Raw genomic sequence first — 23,427 nt, 5'->3', positions numbered from 1 at the left:
AACAGTTCCAATGTGTGATTGAGGAAAACCTGCTCTGCACTATTTGATGTTGTCTTCTTCCAGGGCCTGCAGCAAGTGTCTGGCCAGTATTGGTTACTGTTCTACTCATCAGTACCAAAGCCCAGAAAGAAAGCTTCCAGCCACCCACTCTCACTTTGCCTTGCAAAATGTGGATTAAATTAACCCGGCAGCAACAGTGATGTTCTCCCTCGACAACCAATTGACTCTCCAAGTCCCAAAAACAGACACTGTTGTTTCTTCCCTGAGCCAGACGTGTGTTCTCCGCTGCCGTTTGTTTGATTCTGTCATTTTGGGATGACAAAAAAATTGCTTTTCTCCAGAGAACAAGTTGTTATTGACCGAGAAATTACCATCAGGTGTGCTGGGTACAAAAATACAATAGTACTCATTGAAGCTTTTGTCACATAACAGCCCGAAGGATTTGTTTTATACTTGCTCTATTTCCAGCTAGTAAGCCACTACTTACTGTTGGTTTTGGCACATGCCATCCTACTGCAGGATCAAGCTGTCCATCAAGTAATTGCCAGCCTAGTCCTGATTATATTTGTCTAGTATCACCATTTCCTGAATTGGGACTGGATGTCAGCGAAGCAGCTCTTTCCCAGAATATCCTAGTCTGCAAATATTCAAGAGGATGCTTTTATTTGCTTCTGAGTAAACTCTACTTATCTCCCCTGGAGTTTAAAGTTGTCACTTGAAAGTTTATGGTCTGCACTCCATGACTAATCAAGCTGATAAGTTAAATTTAGGTCAGTATGATGCATCCAGAGGTTTTCGTTGTGCTAAAGTCACTTTTAATAAAGATATATCTCTACTTCTGTTATTTATGACATCCATCTCACACAACCTGCAGCACCTGCTCTGTTGTAGCTGCTCTATCCAATATAATAAATGGTTGGCTGGCATGATGTACTTGTTATCTGGCGTGTTCATTAAATAGTTTTCCTTGAAACTTAAGACAGCCAGTTCTTTCGATCAATGAAAGAACCGAAGTCTGGATTTGGATGTGAGGAACGAGATGAAAGTTGTAACTTTCACCTAATTTCGCCAGAAATATGTCATGTTCGGAACATCCTGACCATAAATACGCAGTGAAAAGGTGGATTATTCTGCAGATGTGATTAGAAATCTTTTTTGTGGACATTTTGTTCCCACTGTGAAAAGAGTTTACTACCAGAATTCACTGTAAGTAAGTAGAATGTGAGCCAACTACAACCACTGGGTACTGTGAGTGACACGTTTTTACAACCACCTTTAAAGAGAAAGAGTCTTTAATGCTGAAAAAACAGATTTTTGGGTGGAGTAGCACTCATCAAGTTAATTCAACTTTAACTGCAGCAGCCGAGTCTGTGTGGAAACATTGGCTAATTTCAAGAGAGGGAGGGGGGAAAAAAAAAAAGGGCCTCAATCCGGCTCACGCTCGCTGGTACTGTAGTTCTACTATGAGCTGCATACTTTAATGAGGCCACTGAGTTTTCAAAAATACTTTCAAAGTGAGTTGGGCTGATTCTCTCAGCACGGCCTTTTACCCTTGTTAATTAATTGAAGGACACCAGTGCAGTGCAGCTCAACATTACTGGCCTTTTTTTCTTGTATTTATGTAGGTTTCTGGATCACTTGTTCTCAAAAAAGAAAATAAATTAGGCCATGTGTCTAGTTATAGTTTAACATATGTCCATAGGATAAAAGGCAGTTCCTTTTTACTCTGTTTGACAGGATAAAACTTCTGGCACTGGAAGAGACAGCTTTTTGGCCTATTTTAGGTGGATGGAGAAGTTTGCAAAGTTGATGTCATGCACTTCAGTATTGGGCTCTGCTGAAACCAATTTACACTGAAAAACCGCAATATCAAACTTAAGTGAAAACATTTATCAATATAAGTATTATTTGTTTGAGCACACACCAGTTTGGCTGCCAGAGCAGTAACTATGTTTCGCTTGGATAGGATTTCTTACAGTCAGAATGTCCATCAACCAGAAGTCTTAAAAGTTGTGATTATTCAAAGTAAAATGGAAACGCCCCATGAATTTAAGTTGAGTGTAAAGTTGAGTCCACAGTCAGTTTAAGCCGACAACCTCAGACATTCACAAGCAAATTTGCGAAGCGCTAGATAATCCAGTCTTTGCTCTGTCTAGATTTTAAATCTAAATGCAAGATTTTTTTTTAACAAATATAGAAACACAACTTCCAGAATTCTATTTATTTGACTTATTCCTTCGTGAGTTTGTAAGAGCTTTGTTAGAACTCGACTTGAGGAACAAAAAGAGGCGTGAAGACAACATGAATCTTTCAAGATCCATTTATTTGAGTTGATACAGTACTACAGAGGCATCGTGTTGAGTAGAAATACACCTGAATGGATGAATTAAGACATTTTACAGGATTTGAGGAACTCTTATTGTTAAAAACACACACTTGACCGCCGCTTGCCTTCACAATGAGATGAAACCACTCTATTTTGAACAAATTGATTTTTTTTTTTTTTTTGTGGTGTGCAGTCCGGAACACAACACAGTCCAAAGCAGGCCAAAGAGCTTGAACATGAAGTACTTTGATAACAAATTAAATGGCTTGATCACCAATAAATACAAGTATAAAAACACATTGATAATAATTTGCATTATCAAAAAAAAAAAAAAAAAGATGCCAAAGGCACGCAACTTAACCTACCTTGGCAGTCCAGGATCACCAGAACAAAACTGTGGCAAAAATGGTAATGAGCCATAACGAAAATAATACTTAAATAACATAATAATACGAATTTATTATTATTGTCATAACAATATCCAGTCAAGTTTTCCTATGATTAGACTTTCTGCTAACTAACAGATATGCACCATTTTTTCCAGTTTGGCAGAGTTAAAGTTTCATCATCAGATTCTTTCCGTTGCTTTATTTCCTTTCCTCTTGAGATTTTTCCAGAATTTGGGACTCCCCGCATTAGTCGAGGTGGAAACACCACTTTTTTTTTAACAGTCAGCTGTTGATATATTAGACCATATACTTGTATTTTCCAATAACTTTTCTTTAAAAAAAAAAAAAAAAAAAGACTTGACGTCTACAATTGTTGATGACCCACAAAAAGAGGGGAAAATACATCAATATTACATCAAATTAGTCACCTTTTGGAAATACATTTTTAATACTTCAAGGAAGGAAGTATTTTTTCTGCCATAACATAAAGCAATATAAAATTTTCTTATATTTTGGAAAATCAAAAACAGAAGCATAATAAAACAAAATACTAACATAGTATAATTTTATCACTGTAAATCCAGTTGAAAATAAAATGCAATACAAAAGGCAATAAAATGCAATACAATACGCAACCTGTCTTTCATTTGAATCAATACCCAGGACCTTTCCTTCACACCGGCAGACCGCTGAAAACATTCAACACATGATCGGTTTTCCTGCATGGTTTTCCGTCCACATCATTTGTCACCATCCACTCGTTTTTGTTTTGTTTTTTTTTTTGTTTTCTTTTCCTGCTGTTGAAAAGTGTAACACACCGTCTCAGGCCATACAGAACACACACTGACCCTCCAAGTCAAGCTGTATCAACAGCCTCTGGCACTTGAAAAAAAAAAAAAAATCTCAAAAAAAAAGAAAAATAAAACAAACGTGAGGTAAAGCCAATCTGGGAATGATTTCATTCACCAATGGGGATTCCCAAGTCAAAGAAAAATCCAACAGGCTCCCATGAAATCTTTGGTATGAATCAAAAACTTTCCATCCACTCTTTCTACTCACTTCCTTTACTTTCACTATTCTACATTACAGTTCCTTCAAAAAATAAACCTAACTGACCTTTCCTGTGATTCACAGGAACATCCTCTCTGCACCTTTCCTTGCATCACTCTTTCACACTCCTTTCCCCCCTCTAGCTATAAATCGCTACACACGGCCTCTCTCTCTCTCTCTCACATTTTTTTTTTTTTAACTCTCAACTGAAAACAATAGCTGGCTAATTGTGCTTGGTTGACATAATGGACGAGTGTACACAGCTGGAGGGCTGAGCTCAAAACCGCAGATCCCACCTGTGCTGAGTCGAGCCGGGGGCCGATACACATCTCCCGCTCCGACACGTCCTCAAGCCTTTGTCTGTGGAATTTTGCTGTGTCATCAGCAGGTTTGAACCAACCACCTTACTTAGCTCTTTTGAAGGGCTTTGAGTAAATGATTAACTAGTCTGAGAGTAGAAACCACCTTAAATGTCTTTGGCGAAGAAAAAAAAGAAGAAGAAAGAAATCGCTCATTAAACATAATCAGGTAACCTTGAAACAACCAAAGCGCCAGGAACATTCCAGAACTGTGAGATGGTGTCTATTAGTGCCCCCCCGCTACTAGGTGAGCCCCCCCAGACCAGTCAGATCTGTGTTCAACCAAGCCACTAGACTCCAACACTGACATAAGGGAGTTTTTTTTTTCCCCATAGATCCCATCATATCTGGGTGGAAGGATTGGGGGGGGGGGGTTCAGAACTGTTTGTTCTCAACTGACCTTTGAACCCTGACAAGTAAAGCTAGTCAAGTGTGGACTGAAGGCCCTGGGTCTCTCCACATTCACATCTAAAAATTAAAAAAAAAAAAGAAAAAAAGAACTGGTGACAGATTGGCCTGGCTTTTCCCTACACTTTAAGGAAATGACATACATAATTTTTTTTTTCATCATGAATCAAAAAAGGCACTTCCTACATATTCCCAAGTATCATACACATATATAGGACATATGCTTTCATGAAGATATAGTTGCCTGCATGTCTTACATGTGCAGACATTGTTATATATGTTGATTATACATAAGGGTTGTCATCAATAATTATATATGTCAGTTCCGCACAAAGAGTTGGAGACAAGGAGCTTTGGGCTCTTCCAGTAACAGCCAGCACCCACCAGTTTTGCACATAAAACTAAAAGCTACAAAAATATTAATAAATAATCAGCAATGTCAGTTACTTTTGGAACAAGACCCTGGTTTGTTTCTTTTTTCTTTTTTGAAAGGAAGTGAAGATCACAAAAGCATGTGCTCCGTGTGAGTTTAAAGGTGCTTTTGTAAACTCAAAATGGGTGGTGTAAAAACAGAGACAACCAGGTTCTGGTTTCTGCGTTTGTGATTCTAACTTGCCTTCTTGCTGAATATGTAAACATGTTGAACACAGCAAAGTCTATGGGCGGGCCGAGACAGCAGACTGGGTGGCATTCTCTAGTGCCAGCTCCTTCTCTTTCCTTTCCTGTTCACAGAAGCCTAACTTGCCAGAGAAGTGCACCTAAGTGTGTATACCTGTGTGTGTGTGTGTGTGTGTGTATATATATATATGTTTTTTTTTCCACCAGCCCTGTTTGGAAAACCAAAACATCCCAGAAAGTGTATCCCAGTAACAAACTGGTCGTTAATGCTACCTGTATACATCTGCACACACACACACACACACACACACACACACACACACACACACACACACACACACACACACACACTATCTTGCTCTGCTTCTCTGTTTGCCCATCTGTTAGGTGAGGTTGCTGCTGATGTCCAGGGCTTGCTGGTACACCTGAGTCATGTCCTCCAGGTCCCCCAACAAGGAGAAGCTGCCATTGTCCCCCGGGGAGCCCTTCATTTTGGAGCCACGGCTGAACTTGGGTCCCTGGAGCGGCGGTGCAGCCTGGAAGCCCTTGAAGTTGGCAAGATGCAGCAGGTTTTCAGCTGAGACACAGGCCCTGATGTTTGGGCGGAGGTGGGGGGTGGAGGGATGCCACTCAGCACCGCCGAGGGAGCTGGGTGACAGGGACAGGACGGAGCTGTCCTCCCCTACTATACTGGAGGGCCGACTCTGACTGCGGGACAGGCCGGAGTCAGTTGAAGCAGTTGGCTCCCCCAGGACTCCAGCCACTGCTGCTGCTGAGGGGGGTCCGCTGTAGGTGGAATACTTGCCATTTCGCTTCAAAATGCCCTTTCTTCCCATCACTCTCTTGGGTGGGGAGGTGGCTAGCAGAGACATACTGGCACCTCCTAGAAGCTCTGAGGACTCGCTGCGCTCAGGGGAGGAGTAGTACCCTGATTCCCGCTGTTGGTTGTTCTTCAAGATGCCTTTCTTGGGTAGGGAGGGCACCATCTTAGCTGGTGAGCCTCCTCCCAGGGTCGGCTCCTCCTCCTCTCGCTCTGGACTGGAGGCCTCCTCTCCCCCTTCTGCTTGTTCAGGCAGGGCTGTCTGACCCAACTCCACCTCTTCCAGACTGGCGGACTGCTGCTCCTCAGTAACCCTGGTCTTCAGGATACCCTTGGGTCTCTTCAGACCTGGTTTGTCCTCTGCTCCACTGTGGGTTTGTCCTGCCTCAACGTTTTCCTTCTTGGACTTTTTGGGCCTCTGGCGCAGCAGCTGGGGCATGGCTGCAGGCTTGGCTCCAGAACCACGTGGCTCAGTGCGGTTCTGCCAGTCGATGAAGCGGGCCAGCATCGGTGAGCCTCCGTGGTCGTGTTGGGTCTCACAGTCACACACACTGTTCTTCCAGCCCCAGTTTACCCACCAGTGATTGGCTATGTCCTCCACTGTGGCCCGGCGCTCAGGGTTCACCATTAGCATCCAGCGGATCAGTCCACGGGCATCTAGAAGGGAACAGCAAGAATGTACTCTGTAATCTTTGTCATACTTGTACCATTGTGGGAACATTAAATACTGCAAGCACTACCATAGGCTGTCTAAATTTAAACATACAGGAGTGTTTGATGTGGGTTTCTGTTAATGAACAGAGAAATAATTAGCAATGTCTGTTGTCTGTGACAATAACGCCATCTGTGTAACTTCCCCAACATTCAAAATATATAACATCAATGAGCTTGGGAAAAAAAAAATTAGTTGTACTATGCATAGAAAAGAAAAGTTTGAAAAAAAGAAAAGTTTGCTCAACACACTTGCATTTCTAACAGAATAGTTTCTTATCCAGTTAGAAACAGAGGATTGACTTTCTTTTAAGTGACAGGCCTCACTAACTACATATGATGACATAATAATAATAATTATAGAAACAGAATAAACTGGTGTGTGTTCCTTGTGTCACAAAAATATAAACACTCTTTGTAGAGTACCTGAAGACTGCGTGGGTTCTTTGTATTCGCCGTTGCTAATCTGACGAATGAGGTTTTTGTGGTCTCCCCCATCGAAGGGCATGGTCCCATACACCAGGGTATACAGCAGCACCCCCAGAGCCCAGCTGTCAACCTGGTTTGAAAATAAAAAACAAATCTGCTCACACACTAGCTAACTCCGCCCATGTTAAAACATATCATCATAAATCGAGGTGTGTTAGATATTACGCAACTTGTGCTGACATTAATAAGTGCTCTAATCATTTTTTCCATAATAACATCACACAAGAACATCTCTGTTAAAGAGTTTGTGATGCTGCAGTGCCTCAGCAGCACCTCTTTCATAGAAATAATGACAAGTGCCAGTACTCCTGTGGGAAATGGCTTGTTTCCATGCAGATAAATCCTTTCCTCTGTCCTGCTCTGTCAGGCAGAAGCAAGAACTTTCTGACCACACCAACCTAATGTAATGTGGCTTTCTAAGTAAAGCGGTTACATAAGACCCTGTGTCTGGAGCATGAGGAGGTGCAGAGCCATGGGGAGGGAGGTGGGAGTTGAGTGGGGGTGAGGGTGGGGGTTATGACTCCAGCAGAGGTGGCATAGTTGTGATGACTCACTGCAGACCTGCTGCCATTCAGTGATCAGTAATGTGTCTGTGATGCGTGCCGTGTGTGTGTGTGCGTGTGTGTTTGTGTGTCAGGAAGGGGAATTTGATGAAGAGTGTTGAGCTGGGGGGGGGGGGGGTGAGAAGAATGTAATGCTGCTGATGGTGGTAGCTGAAGCTCTGAGACATACTCTAGGAAGAGGAAATCAGATAAGGCCAGTTAAGAAGCTAATGTACTTCGTCTGAGGCCCTGGACCCACATCAAGAATGTACCTCTCTCCGGCTGCTTATTGGTCCATTCCTGAGGGTGAGTCAGGACACGCACTATTGTTGTGTTCTATTTTCGATGCCATGTTTGCTATAATTTGCGGTCTCACCCCAACCGGTGATCTGTAATTTCGATTGCATTCGGACTGCTGTAGTTTTTAGCACTCTAGGAAATTATAGTGAATTACACTAAATTGAACGGTTACACTTGAATATCTAAAAATGCAACACACCCCCGCCCCCCCCCCCCCCCACACACACACACACACACACACACACACACTTTGTTTTGTTTTATGTAACTGAGAGCAATTTGGAGACAACGCCCTTCAGAATGACTCCGGAATTGCTTGATAAGTGGCTCCGAGGAGACATTTTCACTTTCTTTCTCTAAAACTATTTAGTTAGGACTCTGACTGCTCTTTGAGGCTGTGGGGCTCATTCTGATCCCATTAAGTACAAGAGAAAGTGAGCAAAAACTATCCTCCAGTTCCTCACTTCAAAGGACCAAGACATTATAGGGAGTAAAGGATAAGGAAGGGATGCGGACAGTATCTGAGCTGGCCAACAGTGGACTTGCAAGAGAGACCTCCTTTAGACTGGAGACTAATACTAATCCCATCAAAGGAGTGAAAATAAGGCCTAGGCACCTCTTTGTGTATGGGCTAAGTTATGATGATAATCACCGGAGAGATAATAATGATGAAAGCAATTTAAAAAAGGAGCAATGAGGGAGACTCAAACAAATAACAATGACGGCTTTATAAGAGACAATTCAGTTCACACACAAACAGCTGGGGTGGGGGTCACTGTTGGGCTCATTTGGTTCATCAGCCCTCACCTCTGGGCCTCGGTATGGTCTCCCATTGACGATCTCTGGTGAAGCGTAGAGGGGGCTGCCACAGAAGGTTTGCAGCAGTTTGTCTTTGTGGTAGAGGTTGGACAACCCGAAGTCAGCAATCTGTAAGAGCAGGAGAATGAGTGCATCTCAAAGCGCCGATGTGACTGTTAAACACGTAAAAAAATTATTTGAGGTGAAACCAAACACAGATCACATGACAAAATACCTTAATATTACAGTTTTCATCCAGTAGCACGTTTTCCAGTTTCAGATCCCTGTGCACTACTCCATTCTAAAAGAAAACAAGTATGAATCAATACATTATTCATGAGAAATATGTTCAAGTAAGAAACGGTCCATTGTATTAAGAGATGATTTACTCTGACAAGGCAGTCTTATGGCTCTCAGGGGAAATCAAATCAGCCTCTTGGCCTAGTGCTCTTTAATTGTCTGCTGTCTTTCTGCTGACGTCTGCTGTGATTTCCTTTTTAAATTGATTCACATGTTTCATATAAACATGACTATGTAATTATCATCCCGTGTTCTCACAAAATTTCGGAATGAAAAAACAACCATGTTTGGAATGCTTGGGTTTAAAAAAAAAAAAAAAAATCCAGGAATTGACATGTGGTCTGAAAGAAGTGACTTGACCGCCACACCCATCAAGGGTTGCATGGCTTCTCTCGATGGTTGTTGCTCGACAGGGAGCTCACGTTGACATGGCTGTTGGTGACAAGGGAGAAATGGGTGCTTTCTTGTTGTGCTAGTGAGTCATGCTACTCCAGCTGGTGGGAGGTTAGTTGGTAAAGATGATTTATCGTTCATGGCTGTCTGGGACTCTCCTATCTGAGGACCATGACATCATCTCTATCTCCAGCTGGAACGAGCGTGACGCGAGGGGAGCTCATCCGAACAAGCGCTGTGACCTTGGGGCTTTGATGGGAGTTACCGAGGTGTGGGCTGACATGGGCGTGGCCGAAACGAAATCTCTGGGGAAAATCTTTGGGGGTATCTTGAGACATCCACCAACAGATGAGGACAGAATTAATGCAGGGCCTTTTTGGTACACTGTAATCAGAGCATAAGCCTGAATTAAACTGGCCTGTGTTCCATCTTCACTCAGAAACAGATGACTCCCTACACCAGCGCGCCAAGAAAAGCATACTATATAGGGCCTGCAGATTAACTGGCTTCATGGCTGACTGTGGAGATGGCGAACGGTTCGCTATACATGCTGAGGCCTGAAAAACAAAGCTTGGATGTGATGGAAAGATTTAACAAAGAGAAAGACAGTGGATGTTTTTCTTAAATCTATGTTACCTTATGACAATGGTGCACAGCGGAGACAATCTGTCTGAAGAAGTGTCGTGTCTCTCTCTCGCTCAGGCGGCGACGCTCGCTGATGTAGTCGTACAATTCACCCTTGCTGGCGTACTCCATCACAATCACGATCTTGTCCTTGTTCTCAAACACTAAGGAATAATAAGAAAAGCAATTGGCCATTAATGTGCTCTTTCAGGAAAATAGATGAGAGGAACTTAGAATGAACCTGTCATAAATTCATACGTAGAAAGAAAGGCGATTAAAACAGTTTACCCCCTTTAATTTTGGAGCTGGAATCCATATTCCAAAGAGGCACATTACATCTCTACCCCTTCTCCCAGCATTACATCACTCAAACCCCACCTTGTGTATCTGGCTCCTTCACAACATAGCAGGGAGGGACTGTTAACTCAATCAAGTGCACTCCTCTGTGAGCAAAGTGAGTGCAGATCCACAAAAAAGAGACAACGCAGAAACCAGATAGAGGGACTTCTCAGAGTCCACTATTGTGTCTGGAAATGGCCTTGACACATCATATTCAAATCCACATCATGTCACCACATTTCTCATCGAGCTCCAAAATTCCTGAGAGTCCACCTGACTGGAAAATATCAAATAAATATAGTGCAGTGCAGGCAGCACAGTGCGTTTGTTAGTAATTCCTGACTCACAACTGGTAAGAGCACCCTGTTTTTATCACAATCAGAATCAATAATGTAATAGCCTTTCTTGTACTTTCATATGAAACTTATTCAGTGATATTCATATCCTCTGTTTTTCATTTAATTTCTTTTCATTTGCTCACAAAAATTCCTGCATCCTCCCAACAAACAAATATCTTTTTTTCCACGATGACTAACACAATTACCGGTAAAACAAATAAGCAAGCACAATAATTCACACTCTGACTGTGGAATTGGAGAAAAATGATACTTTTCAAAATACATATGAAACATGAATGATTATCACCAGAATTGAAAAGATGACCTCTATCTCATCGGGTGAGTGGAGAAAGGTTTCGCATTACTCTAGTATTACGGAAAAGTGTTGCTATCCAACTTGACCTCACCAAACATATCATTCAATGTCAGTATTTAGCCCTCTGGTGTATCATTTCAACTTGGCAACATCCTCCTCTCCCAGCACCTTGGCATGAAGGGAATGAAAATGGCCAGGCAGAGAGAAGAGGAGGGAGGGGAAAAAAGACCAAGGGTGTACTGAGATGATGACAACAACACAGTCAGCCATGTTGCTCTATATTGTGCGGGTTGATTTTCCCACACAGCAGGGTCACCGGGGGTGAGGGCCTCTGCTTTCTGCACCCTTGAGTGAGCACCTTCATAGTTTGTCACACTACTTTCCTCACTCCCTCCCAGGGTCCTTTTAAAGATATAATCCCCTGCAAAAACACACAGTTGCTGAGTGATGGTAATGCTCTCTGATTGTGACTGTCTGGTTGCTCGGGAAGTAACAGACGGGATGAAAGCCAAGCACACGGGAGGGCTGAGCAGATTTGAGCTTCTGATTGGTGGACACAGTAGTGACCTGGGGTGGGGTTGTGCTTGAGAGCCAATTCTCAGCTTGCACTCCCATTTACCTTTGACCCCTGGGGGTGAAGTAATTACCTGGCTTACATAACTTGGGATTGTTATAGCCAGATGGGTCCACCAGCCAATTCTGCAGCTTTGCTGTCACTCACTGGGCTTTGTTCACAGGTCAGGCCCTCACATCTGACTGATTAGCACCTTTTGTTCGATTGCCCTACGTTGATGATAGACTGATGTCAGAAGATGAGGGTGGACACATACGACTACTGCAGACAATAACGCAGAGGTTCCTGGCACAACCGCAACTACTTCCAAGGTGTATTGAGAGAAGAAAAATACCCAAGAGGTCAGAACCCCAGGAGTATTTTTGGTTGTCTTACAATTTTTAGATGGATGCATTTCATCAGGGTCATCCTAACACAGACAATAAACAAGCGGGTATTGAAAACAGCTTTGCCAAGCACTTTAATTTGCTCAGCTTTTAGGTTTAAATACTATCTAGAGAAACTTTTGAAACAGGAAGATGAACTTCGTATATCATCACGTCAGGCTTGAAGGAACAACACATAACACTAGGAGCAGCTCCTGTCTTGGAGCAGCCTACAGGTTTGTAGATAGTGAGTCATTGTGGAGAGAGAGAAAGAGCAGCTGACGTGCCGCTTCAAATTACACAACTTTCAGGTGTCTCGGAAGAGGCGTTCCAACCTTACACAGTAGATTGGCCTCTTCAGGATGACATATTCTGCATGAGCGAATAATAAAAATACTACTACTAATAATACACGCAAGAAGAAGAGGACCTTCTTTTGTCTTTTTAGCATGGGAGTATAAGGATTGGTGGTAGAATCAGGAGCCGGTCTGTAAATACCTCTCTCACAATAAATGACAAAATTGCGAAGAATATCCATTTTTAAATGTTTCAAAAAGCTCTTCAAATCAAAGAAATGTTATCTTTCTCCTGTTTAAGCATCAACCTTCTGATAAAATGCTAGCTCCGATTGTTTTGTAGCAAAACATTTGAGGCACTAGCTTGTTTCCAGTGTTACCTACAGTACCTTTAAGCTGTACAGCATCTGTTTCTGAGACATTTTTGTTGGATGTAACAACTTGTGCAAAAGGGCGTCTTAGGATTCGTTTTTTTAAAGGGGGGGGTACAAGGGCGTATCGTTGTATTCTAGACGCAAAAAGCAAAACCCTCTTTTAAATGCACTGGCATGCTGATGTATGTGGAATGTAAGCGCGAGAGAGTGGTAAAAATCAATCTTTAAACACACATCTGGTTCAGGTTTGCTTCACACAAGGCAGTTAGCAGGGGCTATTGAAGAGGGTGTTGCCGGATACACAAATCTGGCGGTCTCCTATATATCTCTAAAGCCCGGCTGGGTGGAGGCCAGGCCACAACAGTAAACGCTGTGTTTGAGGAGAAACACCAAAGTGGAGATCAATGATTCTGGTCAAGTATGTTGGTGGGGTAGGCACTTACAGGCGAAAGAACATACAAAGAGGCTCATTGGAGTTTATAAAGCTGTGCCCTTTTAATCATTCTCCCACAAGACACACAAACCCAGCAGCACTTCAGCCCTCCAGCTGACTGCTGGCACATTTCCATGACAAATACTGCTGTTTGTCACATATACACTTAACTGATAACAACCTGGGACTTTGAAACTTCACAAAGGAGAGTGGGTAAGCCAGTCTGGTCAGTGGCACACAATCATATGCCATTGTGCCAGGGCAGCTGTGCTGAAAGGTGCATTGAAAGTGTTACTTTGTTGACACAGTCATAAAAATAGTCATGAGTCACAAATCATAGGAAACTGACTCGCACTGCCCTGCTTTGTGACTTTAATTGCCTGCACATAGGCCTGGACTACTATAACAGGTGATTAATTGCAAGCAATATATTGAAAGAATTCAATGTGAATTGTTCAACCTTTACACTAGTCATTAATTCTAATCTATGTTTTCCCCCAGTAAGGTTACAGTCATTCAAAAGGTCTTGTTTCTAAAAAAAGGGGGTCTTAAACAGGAAATGTGTGTGCAGTATGAGCCTGAATTGTAGGCTTTGATATTTAAAAACTTGCTTCCTGAAGTGGATATATGTTGACATTGCTCCAGGGAAGGCTTAAGGCTATTCCTCCCAGTGCATAACACTGGACAGGAGTCAGACAGTATGCAGGCCTGGGTGACAGAGGTCAGCTCGCTGTCTCCCTGGACACACACACACACACACACACACACACACACACACACACACACACACACACATTCATAAGTATAGTCTGGATCCCAGCTGCAGTTGTCTGTAAGTATCAGCAGATGTCTGGCCCTGAGATCAAGACCAGCGAAGACAAGAGATGAGACCTCTTAGATGTGGGAGAAGCCCCCCCACCACAGCCACCCCCACCACCATGTCAACCCCCATATCACAAACCCTCAGAACCATCAGACTTTTACTGGCTGAGGCAGTCAAACAGAGAAGAGAAGATGAATAACATCCCAGAGCTGTAGTCCAGGTCTTATTATGACACGTGCATGTCATAACATGAATGTTGAATGAGCTGATGGAAGGGGGGGGGTGTTTATGTGCATACAAATTAAACAGTGTGTTCAGTTTGTCGTGTGTGTATGTTTTCCCAGCCTTGTGGCGGACCCTCACCTTCATATATAGAGATGATGTGTGGGTGGCGGAGGGACGACATGATCTCGATCTCTCTGCGGATGTGAACCATGTCCTGCTCATCCTTGATCTTCTCCTTCCGAATGGACTTGATAGCCACCTGGAGAGACCGATTTCAGAAGTTAATTACAAAGTTTTTTATATTTTTGAAAAGATTTAACTGTGTCAGTTTTCATTTCCACTGGTCATGAATGATTACCAGAGCCGAAAAAGAAAGCATTTCTTAGAGAACAAAATGATCCGTGCATTTTCTTATCAGTGAACTTTAAAACATGCATAGGTCCTACAGAGTACATGAGCACACCACGTGATGCATGTCTGCCTTGGTAAAACCACGTGAGCAAACTCAAAATATAGTCCTTCATCTGTTTCCCTAATAAGCCATGTTCCTCATCATTTGAACCCCTCTCAGTGGTCCTGTTGGGATGATGAAGCAACCTTTGACCTTGTTGCCTCTCTTTGCTGACATGAGAGCAAGATGAGTCAGAGGAGAGGCGTCATACTCGTCTCACACAGTGTAATTTACTCAGACTCTTTTCAGAGAGAAACAAAATGAAGGGGCTCTCTCTGTGAAAAACAAGCTGGCATGCGGTGCCATAATGGAGGCTCGCTTTGTACTCTTCAGGTCCCACATCTATATTTAACCAGGTCTTAGTCAATGTTTGGGCTGTGCCAATGATTTTGGACCCCAACCCTTCTGAGATCAGAAGGCAGGTTCACATCGTGAATCACAGGGCTTTCCATGGAAACGGTCTACGTGGGTGCAGCTGTGGCCATAAAAACTGTCCTCTTTCCAGAGAGCTCGGAGTGTCAAAAACGTGGTGAGCAAGGTGTTAAGTGTTGGTGATGTGTTCAACACAGAGGTCAGGGTGTTCCTCGATAATACAGAAGTCATGATTCAACCAAAGAAGCCACATCTCCACCCAGATGATGAGTCCTTGAGAACACAAAGAGACAATGATCATTCACTAGTTTTTAGTGATTCAAATCTAGAACAACTACGTTTAGAAGAGCTTGATGAGCTGGTCTGTTGAGTTTTACGGGGGAATCTAAAGAGAATGAGCAGGGGTTCTACATGTCTTGCTGCTGGCCCTCGACAGGAGGCTCAACAGTCAACAACGGTCAACTTGATCGTTTTTCTCTGTCGTGGCAGTCCCACCAGGGAAACTGGATGCATTCAAACGTCTAGCATATGCACCGCTTAAATGAGAGGTTAGCGGCCTTCTCCAAATAAACCCATTGAAAGTATACAGTTGAGCACATGTCACTATAATTGTAGCCTAAACATTCTGGATTGAGCTCCGGTTCTCCTTTGATCAAGCCCGTATAGTCTGTTCATTTGTTAGTTTAAACTTTTGTCCTCTCCTAGCTTAGCAGTAGTAGTCTGAGAAGCCCGGCTTTATTCCATGCAGCAGAAACCACAGGCAGTAGCGAGTGCCAAGCTAATTACCGTGCACATCAATAAAAATAACCCCAAACCGGAATAGTTCCCTTCCAGAGCATGCCTGATTACATAGAATTTAAAGAAATGATACCATAATAAACAAGATGGGTTCCAGGGGGTCTGCGTGCTGTGTTCATAATTAGTAAAACTTGTTTGTGTCTTAACACTGGTGTTTTCCTTTACCTCATTAAAAGTCTTGACATTTTATCTCCAATCCCAAATTGCGAGTAACATTTTTGAGTGTTTTTCAGCCTCCAGGTTTGGATGTATTAATTCAGGAATTCTCTAATTTAGGAAGTAATTGAGCTATGGCCTACAAAAGTTGCATATAAAGGCAAGGGAACTTTCTCTCCGGAATATCCTCGGGTAGTGATGAATCTTCAACTGCCACGACCCTCATTCCACACGGTATGCTAACCTGACTGATTGAGCAAGCTCTCCCACACAGACACAAAGCCAGGTATCTATTGTGTATCTCCTCATGTTCTCCTGCCCCGACCCCGATGTGGATCATTAAACAAGACTGCAGATCAGCCACTTGCCAGCTGGCCAGGCTGACTGACACAGCAACGCTTGTCCTTAAGTGGACCCCTATTACTGTCACTCACAGTAAACAGGCGCTACACTGCTGCCCACGTAGGCCTCTGCCAGGTATGGGGCCAGCCCAATCTATGTTCCCCCCACCCCCCTTGTTTGCAACAGAGTCTGTTTGAAGTGAAAGTCCATGTTCCGCTTCAGTAGAGCCTGACATCTTCCTGCTCTTTCTCAGGCCATTAAAACAGATGAAGGATTCATCACAAGCTCATCCATCCCTGCGTAGTCTGAAGATCATCATCATCTTCTGTTTTTGAGTGAGAATCAGGGGGAGGGAGGGTTGAGGGAAAGGCCAGTCACCTTTCCAAAGGCCTATATCCTCGAACACAGCCAGGAATAGTAATACCTCATCAAGGGCACCACATAGAGCCAAGGAATGTCAGTGTTCCCCCTCTTGTGTACCTCTCCAGTGAATCCATTGTTAAGGGATGACGTAATCTGTTGCTTTAAGCTCATATTAATATGACTCTGTTACCCTTTAATGAGGCCGTCCTCCCTGTTATGATGGCGAGGTTCCCTGTGTCTCTGTGCAAACTGCCTGTTTGTGATGGATCCCCCCCATACAGGATATTAACCTTCCCCTCCAATCTCATTTCCTGCAGTGGATGGCCTTTCATGTGTCACCACAACCTTTTCACGATAGCCTTCTAGATGGCATACAGTATATTAAGACCCACAGGCCTCTCTTTAATACCCAAACACGTCCACAGAGGTTTACAAAAACACATGTCACCACCAGCTCTAGGATTAATTGCACTTCACTGATTCAATTTAAGATCTCCATTAAGCTGCAAAGCAGTCCAACATGGGATTTAGTGATTAAAACAGTTACTCAGTTCCACTTTCTTTGACAGACTGACGGCGCTGATCAATCTTCCTCCCTTCACTTCATTCCACACACACACACACACACACACACACACACACACACACACACACACACACACACACACACACACACACACACACATCACATATCAAGCTTCCTGTCTATTTCCTCATTCTGCTCCTTCTTCTCCTCTCATTTGGTTTGTGGACTGAACAAGAAAAGGAGATAAGATAATTGCATAACAGTCTCTCCCACACTGCTGCATCTAACATAGGCACACAAGGGACTAGCATTGGGTCAGAGGTCGTGTAAACTCTTGCAACGCTGCGCTAGACACACGAGGCCCGTGAGCTTGCCGTCTGTCACACTCTGTCTGGCATTCTTCTGATATTCCATGTGGGGAGGCACTGACTCTCCAAGGACTTTCCTAAGATATAAAACCTCCCACGTGAATCACAATGACGGCAGGAAGTGCTTTTCTCTCTGACATCCTATGTTGAGTCTGAGGATATTACTGCAGAGAACAAGAAAAACATTCGACCCCGGAGCTGTGTTGTAATAATTTGAGCATCCGTGGGTGGACTAATAGATTTTCTTGAAAAGTTTGGCAAGACGATTTATATTGAGTTATGTGTTCAGCTTTCAAAAGAAGTAAAGTTTCTCAAATTCACTCTCAACAGAAGATACTTTCACTCTTAATTTACTTTATTAAGCTGAATATTTCACAGTAGAGCTGGTTCAGTTGCAGTACTGAATATGAAGACATAGAGCAGGCTAAGCACTACTGACCCCCAATGACATGAAATAGTTTCATTTGCCAGGAGCTATGAAACCATTGGGGGGCATTGTTGACCTATATAAAGTTTCCTCTCGGCATTCACAGCACATGGAAAGTTCTTCATGTCCTGCCAGGTTGGGCACAAGGGTCAAATTTTGCCACACATGGAAATAGGCTATTCAGAGAGATGTGCTGTTCTACAAGGACGTGGCTCCTGTGATGGTGGGGGAGCAGCAGACTGTGGGTGTCCTATCACAGGCTATGTGTTATTTCATAAGGAAGATGGTGGACTGACTCCTGCAAACACATTTCTGTTTCACTCCCTCTACAATTGCATTGGGATACACAAAAATAATCTTAAAAAATACTATAGTCATGAAAATAGCACTTCCCTTTCAAAATCAGATTTTCAGGAGCACAGAGGAAACATACAATTTCACAAATGAATGTAGAAACATGCATGTGCACAAGGATCATTCTACACTTCTACCATGGAAACAAGAACACATTTTTGACTGGAGGGGGGGCTTTAACAATAATGAATCTAACTCTTAAGGAGTGTTAGCTGGTTCCCATGATGCTTATATGGGGTCACTGAAGTCGCATCATTCAGTCGGTAGCCGGATTTGCCCTGCAGCATCCGGTCGTGAGGCCCAGCATTGGACGAGGCGTGTGCAGAAACAGCTCCCCGGCCCCGAGGGCCTCTTTTGAGCACGGGGGGAATCCCCAGCGGAGTTTGGAAGTGAACACACGCCTCTCAGGAAGAAACCAAAACCAAAACACTGTAGCTAATATTGTTTTTTGCTACTAAAGGGTGTTACACAAGTGTGCATGATGCTTCCATGTAGCTCACCTCTCTGCCGGAGTGCCGCTCAATAGCCTTCTTGACTTTGCCGTAGGTGCCTCTTCCCAGCGTCTCCAGCAGCTCGTAGCGGTGCTTAAGGTTGTGCTTGTGGTGGTGCTTCTTCACGCCCGAGTTTCTCCTTCCATCACCGCTTTTCGGAGTTTCTTCAGATGAGCTACCGGCAGGTAGAGGTAGAGGTGGCGGGGAGAGGTCACCCCCCGTCGGTTTGCCCGCAGAGGTTTGGCCTCTCTGGGCTTCGGGGCGGCTTGCCCCCCCGTGGGGCGATAAATAAGCGGTTTCCATCTCACAAGGGAAGTGTTTAAACAAGCTTCCCACTGTTAAATATGTTAAACTACCTACTAAATTGATAATATAATAGCTACTTATCGACCTAATAATAGTAATAATAAATAAATAAATTACAAGGAAGCCTACTCATCATATTATCACTCGTGGAAACAAACATTTCCCGATTGTCTTGATTGATCAATTGGCTTTGATCAGAGATTTCCTACTCAGTCATGTTATTATGTCTATATAAACAACGACCAAGCATAAAAAGTCTAAAAAGGACATTATCAGTCTATAATAACCCGAAAGGCTACATATAACTGGATATCAATTAAGGTCTGGTGCCAATAATGTAATAATAATATGAACTCAGCTTTCGACAGCACCGGAAGCTGAATCCACTTTAAAGATAATATATATATTTTTATATATAGGCTATAATGTATGTGCAAGCCCACTATAATTGGTCGGACTACTCCTCAATCGGCAGGCATGATCTGGTTATTTTAGGTTGGTTCGTGTTATCTGTCGTCCTAAACGCTGCACACATCACCGACTCACATCTAAAAGGCGAGAAAGCTGCGACGAAACCGGCGTTTAGGATGAAGATGACCCTCATTTTGTCCACGGCCCAGGTCTCCTCATTCATCTGGACTCAGCTGTCTATTGTGCGACTGCATGCTGCTCCGTGCCGCTGTCGACGGTGGTAGAGGTGCGCTGAGATCGGACTCTATCTTTAGCTGAGACGTTTTGGATACTGCCATGGTCGTTTGGCTGCTCCCCTTCTTCTTCTACTTCTTCTTCTTCTTCTGCTACGTCTTCTTCTTCTCCTTCTTTTTTCGTGAGCCCTTCTTGTTTCTCCTCTCTCTCTCTCTCTCTCTCTCTCTCTCTCTCTCTCTCTCTGTCTGTCTGTCTCTCTCTCTCTCTCTCAACGTGAGAGGCAGTGAATAAGGAATGCGAGAGGATCCGAGTCCGGAGGCGGGGTTTACGTAGACCTCCTCCTTCCTCCTTCACTGTCTCTTCACCCCACCCCCCACACCTTCTCTCTCTCTCTCTTTCTCTTTGTGCTCTCCTCCTCCTCCTCCTCCTCTCCCATCCCTGATATGACCGCAGCTGATCAGGGGCATAGCTGGGTGGATTGCAGGGGCCCCCACCTTAGCCTCCATGTTGACAATCTTCCATCACTGAATTCATCTTCCAGACAATCCAACATTCTCACTGTCAGCTGGAGTCACAGCAGCCATGTTGGCAATGCCATGCAGGACAAACACAACACTTGACCTCACACCTTTTTTGGGTGAGAGGCTAATTTTGCCTGTTGTTCAACAATAATTATCTGTATTATCTTCATTTAGCTCTCTTGTAGCCTCTTAGCGTGCTTGCCGGCAGTTTCTCTAAACTATCCAGCAACATTTTTTTTTTAAATGAACACCTATTTCAGACCAAAGACAAAATATAAACATGATAGGAGGAGTTTTTCAAACACACTGGAGGTTACTGAAGGGCAATGTGGAGAAAAAAGATTGATTCATGCAAAAATAAATGCTAAAATCTGTAAAATGTTAACATTGCACTGGCGACCCAGCCTCTCGCTGCTGGCATACGTTCCAGCCCCCCCCCCTGCGACCCTTCACAGGATAAGCGGTAGAAAATGGATGGATGGATGTAAACATTGATGACACTACGCTTCCCCCGTCACAAAGTCAGTGAGGTTTTGAGTGCGTTTTTGGTGCCTGAAACAAGATCTGTGGTTAACACTATTTTAAAACATTTTTAAAGTTTCATTTTACATTAAAATAAAATACATCAATAAATACCACTCGTGAAGTTAGAAGTGTTGATTTGTCTTTAGTCGCGTTTGCTCATCAATGGCTAAATGAGATCAGCTAGCGAGTTCCCACAATCAAAGCTAGTCTTGGTAACGAAGTCATGCATCCATGGTGGGTCTCATTCACGGCTCAACATCAGCTTTGCAATTTTGATGACTGCATTTATGCTTAAAAAAATTGTAAATGTGGAGTTCATTTGTGACAAAATATATATTGTTGCTATGTATGTAGATATCCATGCCATTTATTTTTCTTGCAGAACAAAATGTCACATAGTCACAGAGCTTATTTTTGCGGGGGGACAATACCCAAAATCCAATGTAAAAACTGACTGTCGCTCTCAGGAATTCATGGTGATGCTAACTTATGGTTTGGCCTACAAAAATACACTATCCCTGCGGCACTCTGTTGGATTTTTTTTTACCTCAATCCTCTCTTGACAGAGAGAAAGGTAAAAACCTGATGGCTATTTGTAGCTCCTCACCCTTGACGTCTACCGCGTACCCTGTGTAACCGTTAAGTCTTTGTGGACCTGGATGATTGACAGTTACAAGAGGCGCACAATAGATGTCAGGAGCAAGAATTCACAGGTTGACAACAGGCTTCGCTCCTTGTCTGCAAGACTATATTGAGGGTTCAAACAACCTTGTAAGAGCAAATGTGTGCCTAAGAACATTTCACAATTGGGGCCCATTTATTACGGCCCTGCGTGCTCATCGGCAGGCCAGAGCTCTGGTACAGTTCATGTTGGGAAGGGACCATAATTAATTCAATTAAAAAAAAACAACACATTACACATTCTTAAATAAGCCCTTTTCACAGAGGACATTCTGACATGTCATTGCAGTGTAAACACATGTGTAACTGATTAGATTAATTATGGTTCAGTCTTTCCAGTGAGGCATGCACAGTACCAGAACCCCGGTCTGCCTAAATGAAGCAGGGCCAATATTGGCTGAGTTTGTCTTGCAAAGACATGTCAAAATGGCCACTGTGAAAAAAGACCTAATATTTGTGCTGGCTACATATTATTGTTTGTTCTTAAATTTGGATCCATGATTGACAACAACTGAACCACACCCCTATGGAGAGGGGGGGGGAGGGGGCTTGTGACACTGCACTATCATTCAATGACTGGCTGGTAAATTTCACTGTTCAGTTGGTAATTTGATTAAATGAAAGTCAGAAGTAACACAAAGAAAAATGGAGTATGGAAAAAAAAATAGCATGCAAATTACTGCATATGTGCAGCCACAGGAACTTAAGATAGATGATATTTGACACAGACTATTTCAACTGTACAGGAGGGTAATTTTCTATTTTGCCTTTTACTGGAAGCTTAGTGAATGTCTTATTGAATCCTCAAGTTTTATAGAAATTTCAGAAAAAGATCAGATTTTTGTTTTGGGTGCAATGCCAGATCCCTTACTGCCTTCATTTTCAGTTTCTTTTAAATAAGGAATTATCCTAAAATTGCAAGATAGGGCTCTCGTCCATTATTGCGTCTGCTCTGGCCAGATCTGGATCCAGATGTAGACGACATTGTGAATGGTTTTTACTGTTACAATAACAGACAAAAATACGATGAAAAGAAAGGTTATGGAAATCGCCATGAAACCAACAGGATTGTTATAGCTGTAGTTACTGCTCATACTAAAAATGTCCCGCCTCCTGTCTCAGCTTTGAAAATCTTCTCTGTAGTTTCATAAATTCAGTGTAAAACTGTAAAATGTCATGTATTTATTTGGGCGTAATGAGAGACAGCCATCATAAAAAAAAAAACACAAAAAAAACCATTGGCTGCACATATTTCTCCCCTTCTGTGTTTTCTGTACATTCAACATGCCTCAAGGAACTTATCTGCATCGTAAGGACGGCAAATGGAGGTACATCTCGAGATGGATCATTTCATCAGTCCCATATTTTCCAGAGGGCTGCACTACTGACTCCAGGCTGCTGCCAGCCGATTGTTTGTCACCTGACTCACTTCGCTCTTTGTTTCACCACTGTCTTTGGAGGAAATGGCTGTTTATTTATTGCCACTTTGAGTAACTTCTTTCGATTTATTTGGGCATTGACAAAGGTCGTAAAAATTCAGCTGACCTTTGAATAAATGATGCCTCTGGTTCAAATAATATCAAATTTCTCCAGCGTTTGGATGTATTGTGCGTCTGTGGTGAACATTAACTCAGATTGACCCTACTGTACTGAACAGATTCTCATTTTTCATTTTACAGCACTATATTCAGGTTTTTTTTAAATTTTCTTGTGTGATTTATTACCTTGAAGGAATACAGTAGAATATATTCAGTAGAATAATGAGGCAAGTTTTTAATTCTACTTTTTGGTACTTTCTGAATACATCTAATGTACAGATGGAACAGATTCATCATTGATAGGACCTGAAACTAATGATTATTTCAGGTTATCATTTTACACTATCTGCCAG

General features: G+C 42.9%; 1 protein-coding gene across 1 annotated transcript; it reads right to left on the bottom strand.

Moving 5' to 3' along the window:
- Window positions 1-3,052: 3,052 nt before the first annotated feature.
- On the bottom strand, window positions 3,053-20,087 carry nuak1b (NUAK family, SNF1-like kinase, 1b). The gene is made up of 7 exons (XM_086209468.1): window positions 18,868-20,087; window positions 14,349-14,469; window positions 10,140-10,291; window positions 9,046-9,111; window positions 8,820-8,939; window positions 7,108-7,240; window positions 3,053-6,627 (listed from the first exon to the last, which is right to left on the bottom strand). The coding sequence occupies exons 1-7, from the start codon at window positions 19,159-19,161 to the stop codon at window positions 5,534-5,536; spliced, it is 1,980 nt and encodes a 659-aa protein (XP_086065594.1). The 5' UTR covers window positions 19,162-20,087; the 3' UTR covers window positions 3,053-5,533.
- Window positions 20,088-23,427: the final 3,340 nt, after the last annotated feature.

Source organism: Aulostomus chinensis, chromosome 7, assembly GCF_037954235.1.
Source record: "Aulostomus chinensis isolate RoL2024-O1b breed Wild chromosome 7, RoL_Achi_v1.0, whole genome shotgun sequence".
NCBI lineage: Eukaryota > Metazoa > Chordata > Actinopteri > Syngnathiformes > Aulostomidae > Aulostomus > Aulostomus chinensis.
This window is presented reverse-complemented; position numbering and strand designations above follow the sequence as displayed.

Coding starts and splice junctions, on each gene's coding strand:
- nuak1b (XM_086209468.1), bottom strand. CDS start 19,161: ATGGAAACCGCTTATTTATCGCCCCACGGGGGGGCAAGCCGCCCCGAA. Junction 14,470..18,867: donor AGCGGCACTCCGGCAGAGAG/GTGAGCTACATG, acceptor CGGTCTCTCCAG/GTGGCTATCAAGTCCATTCG. Junction 9,112..10,139: donor CTGTGCACCATTGTCATAAG/GTAACATAGATT, acceptor GTTTTCTTTTAG/AATGGAGTAGTGCACAGGGA.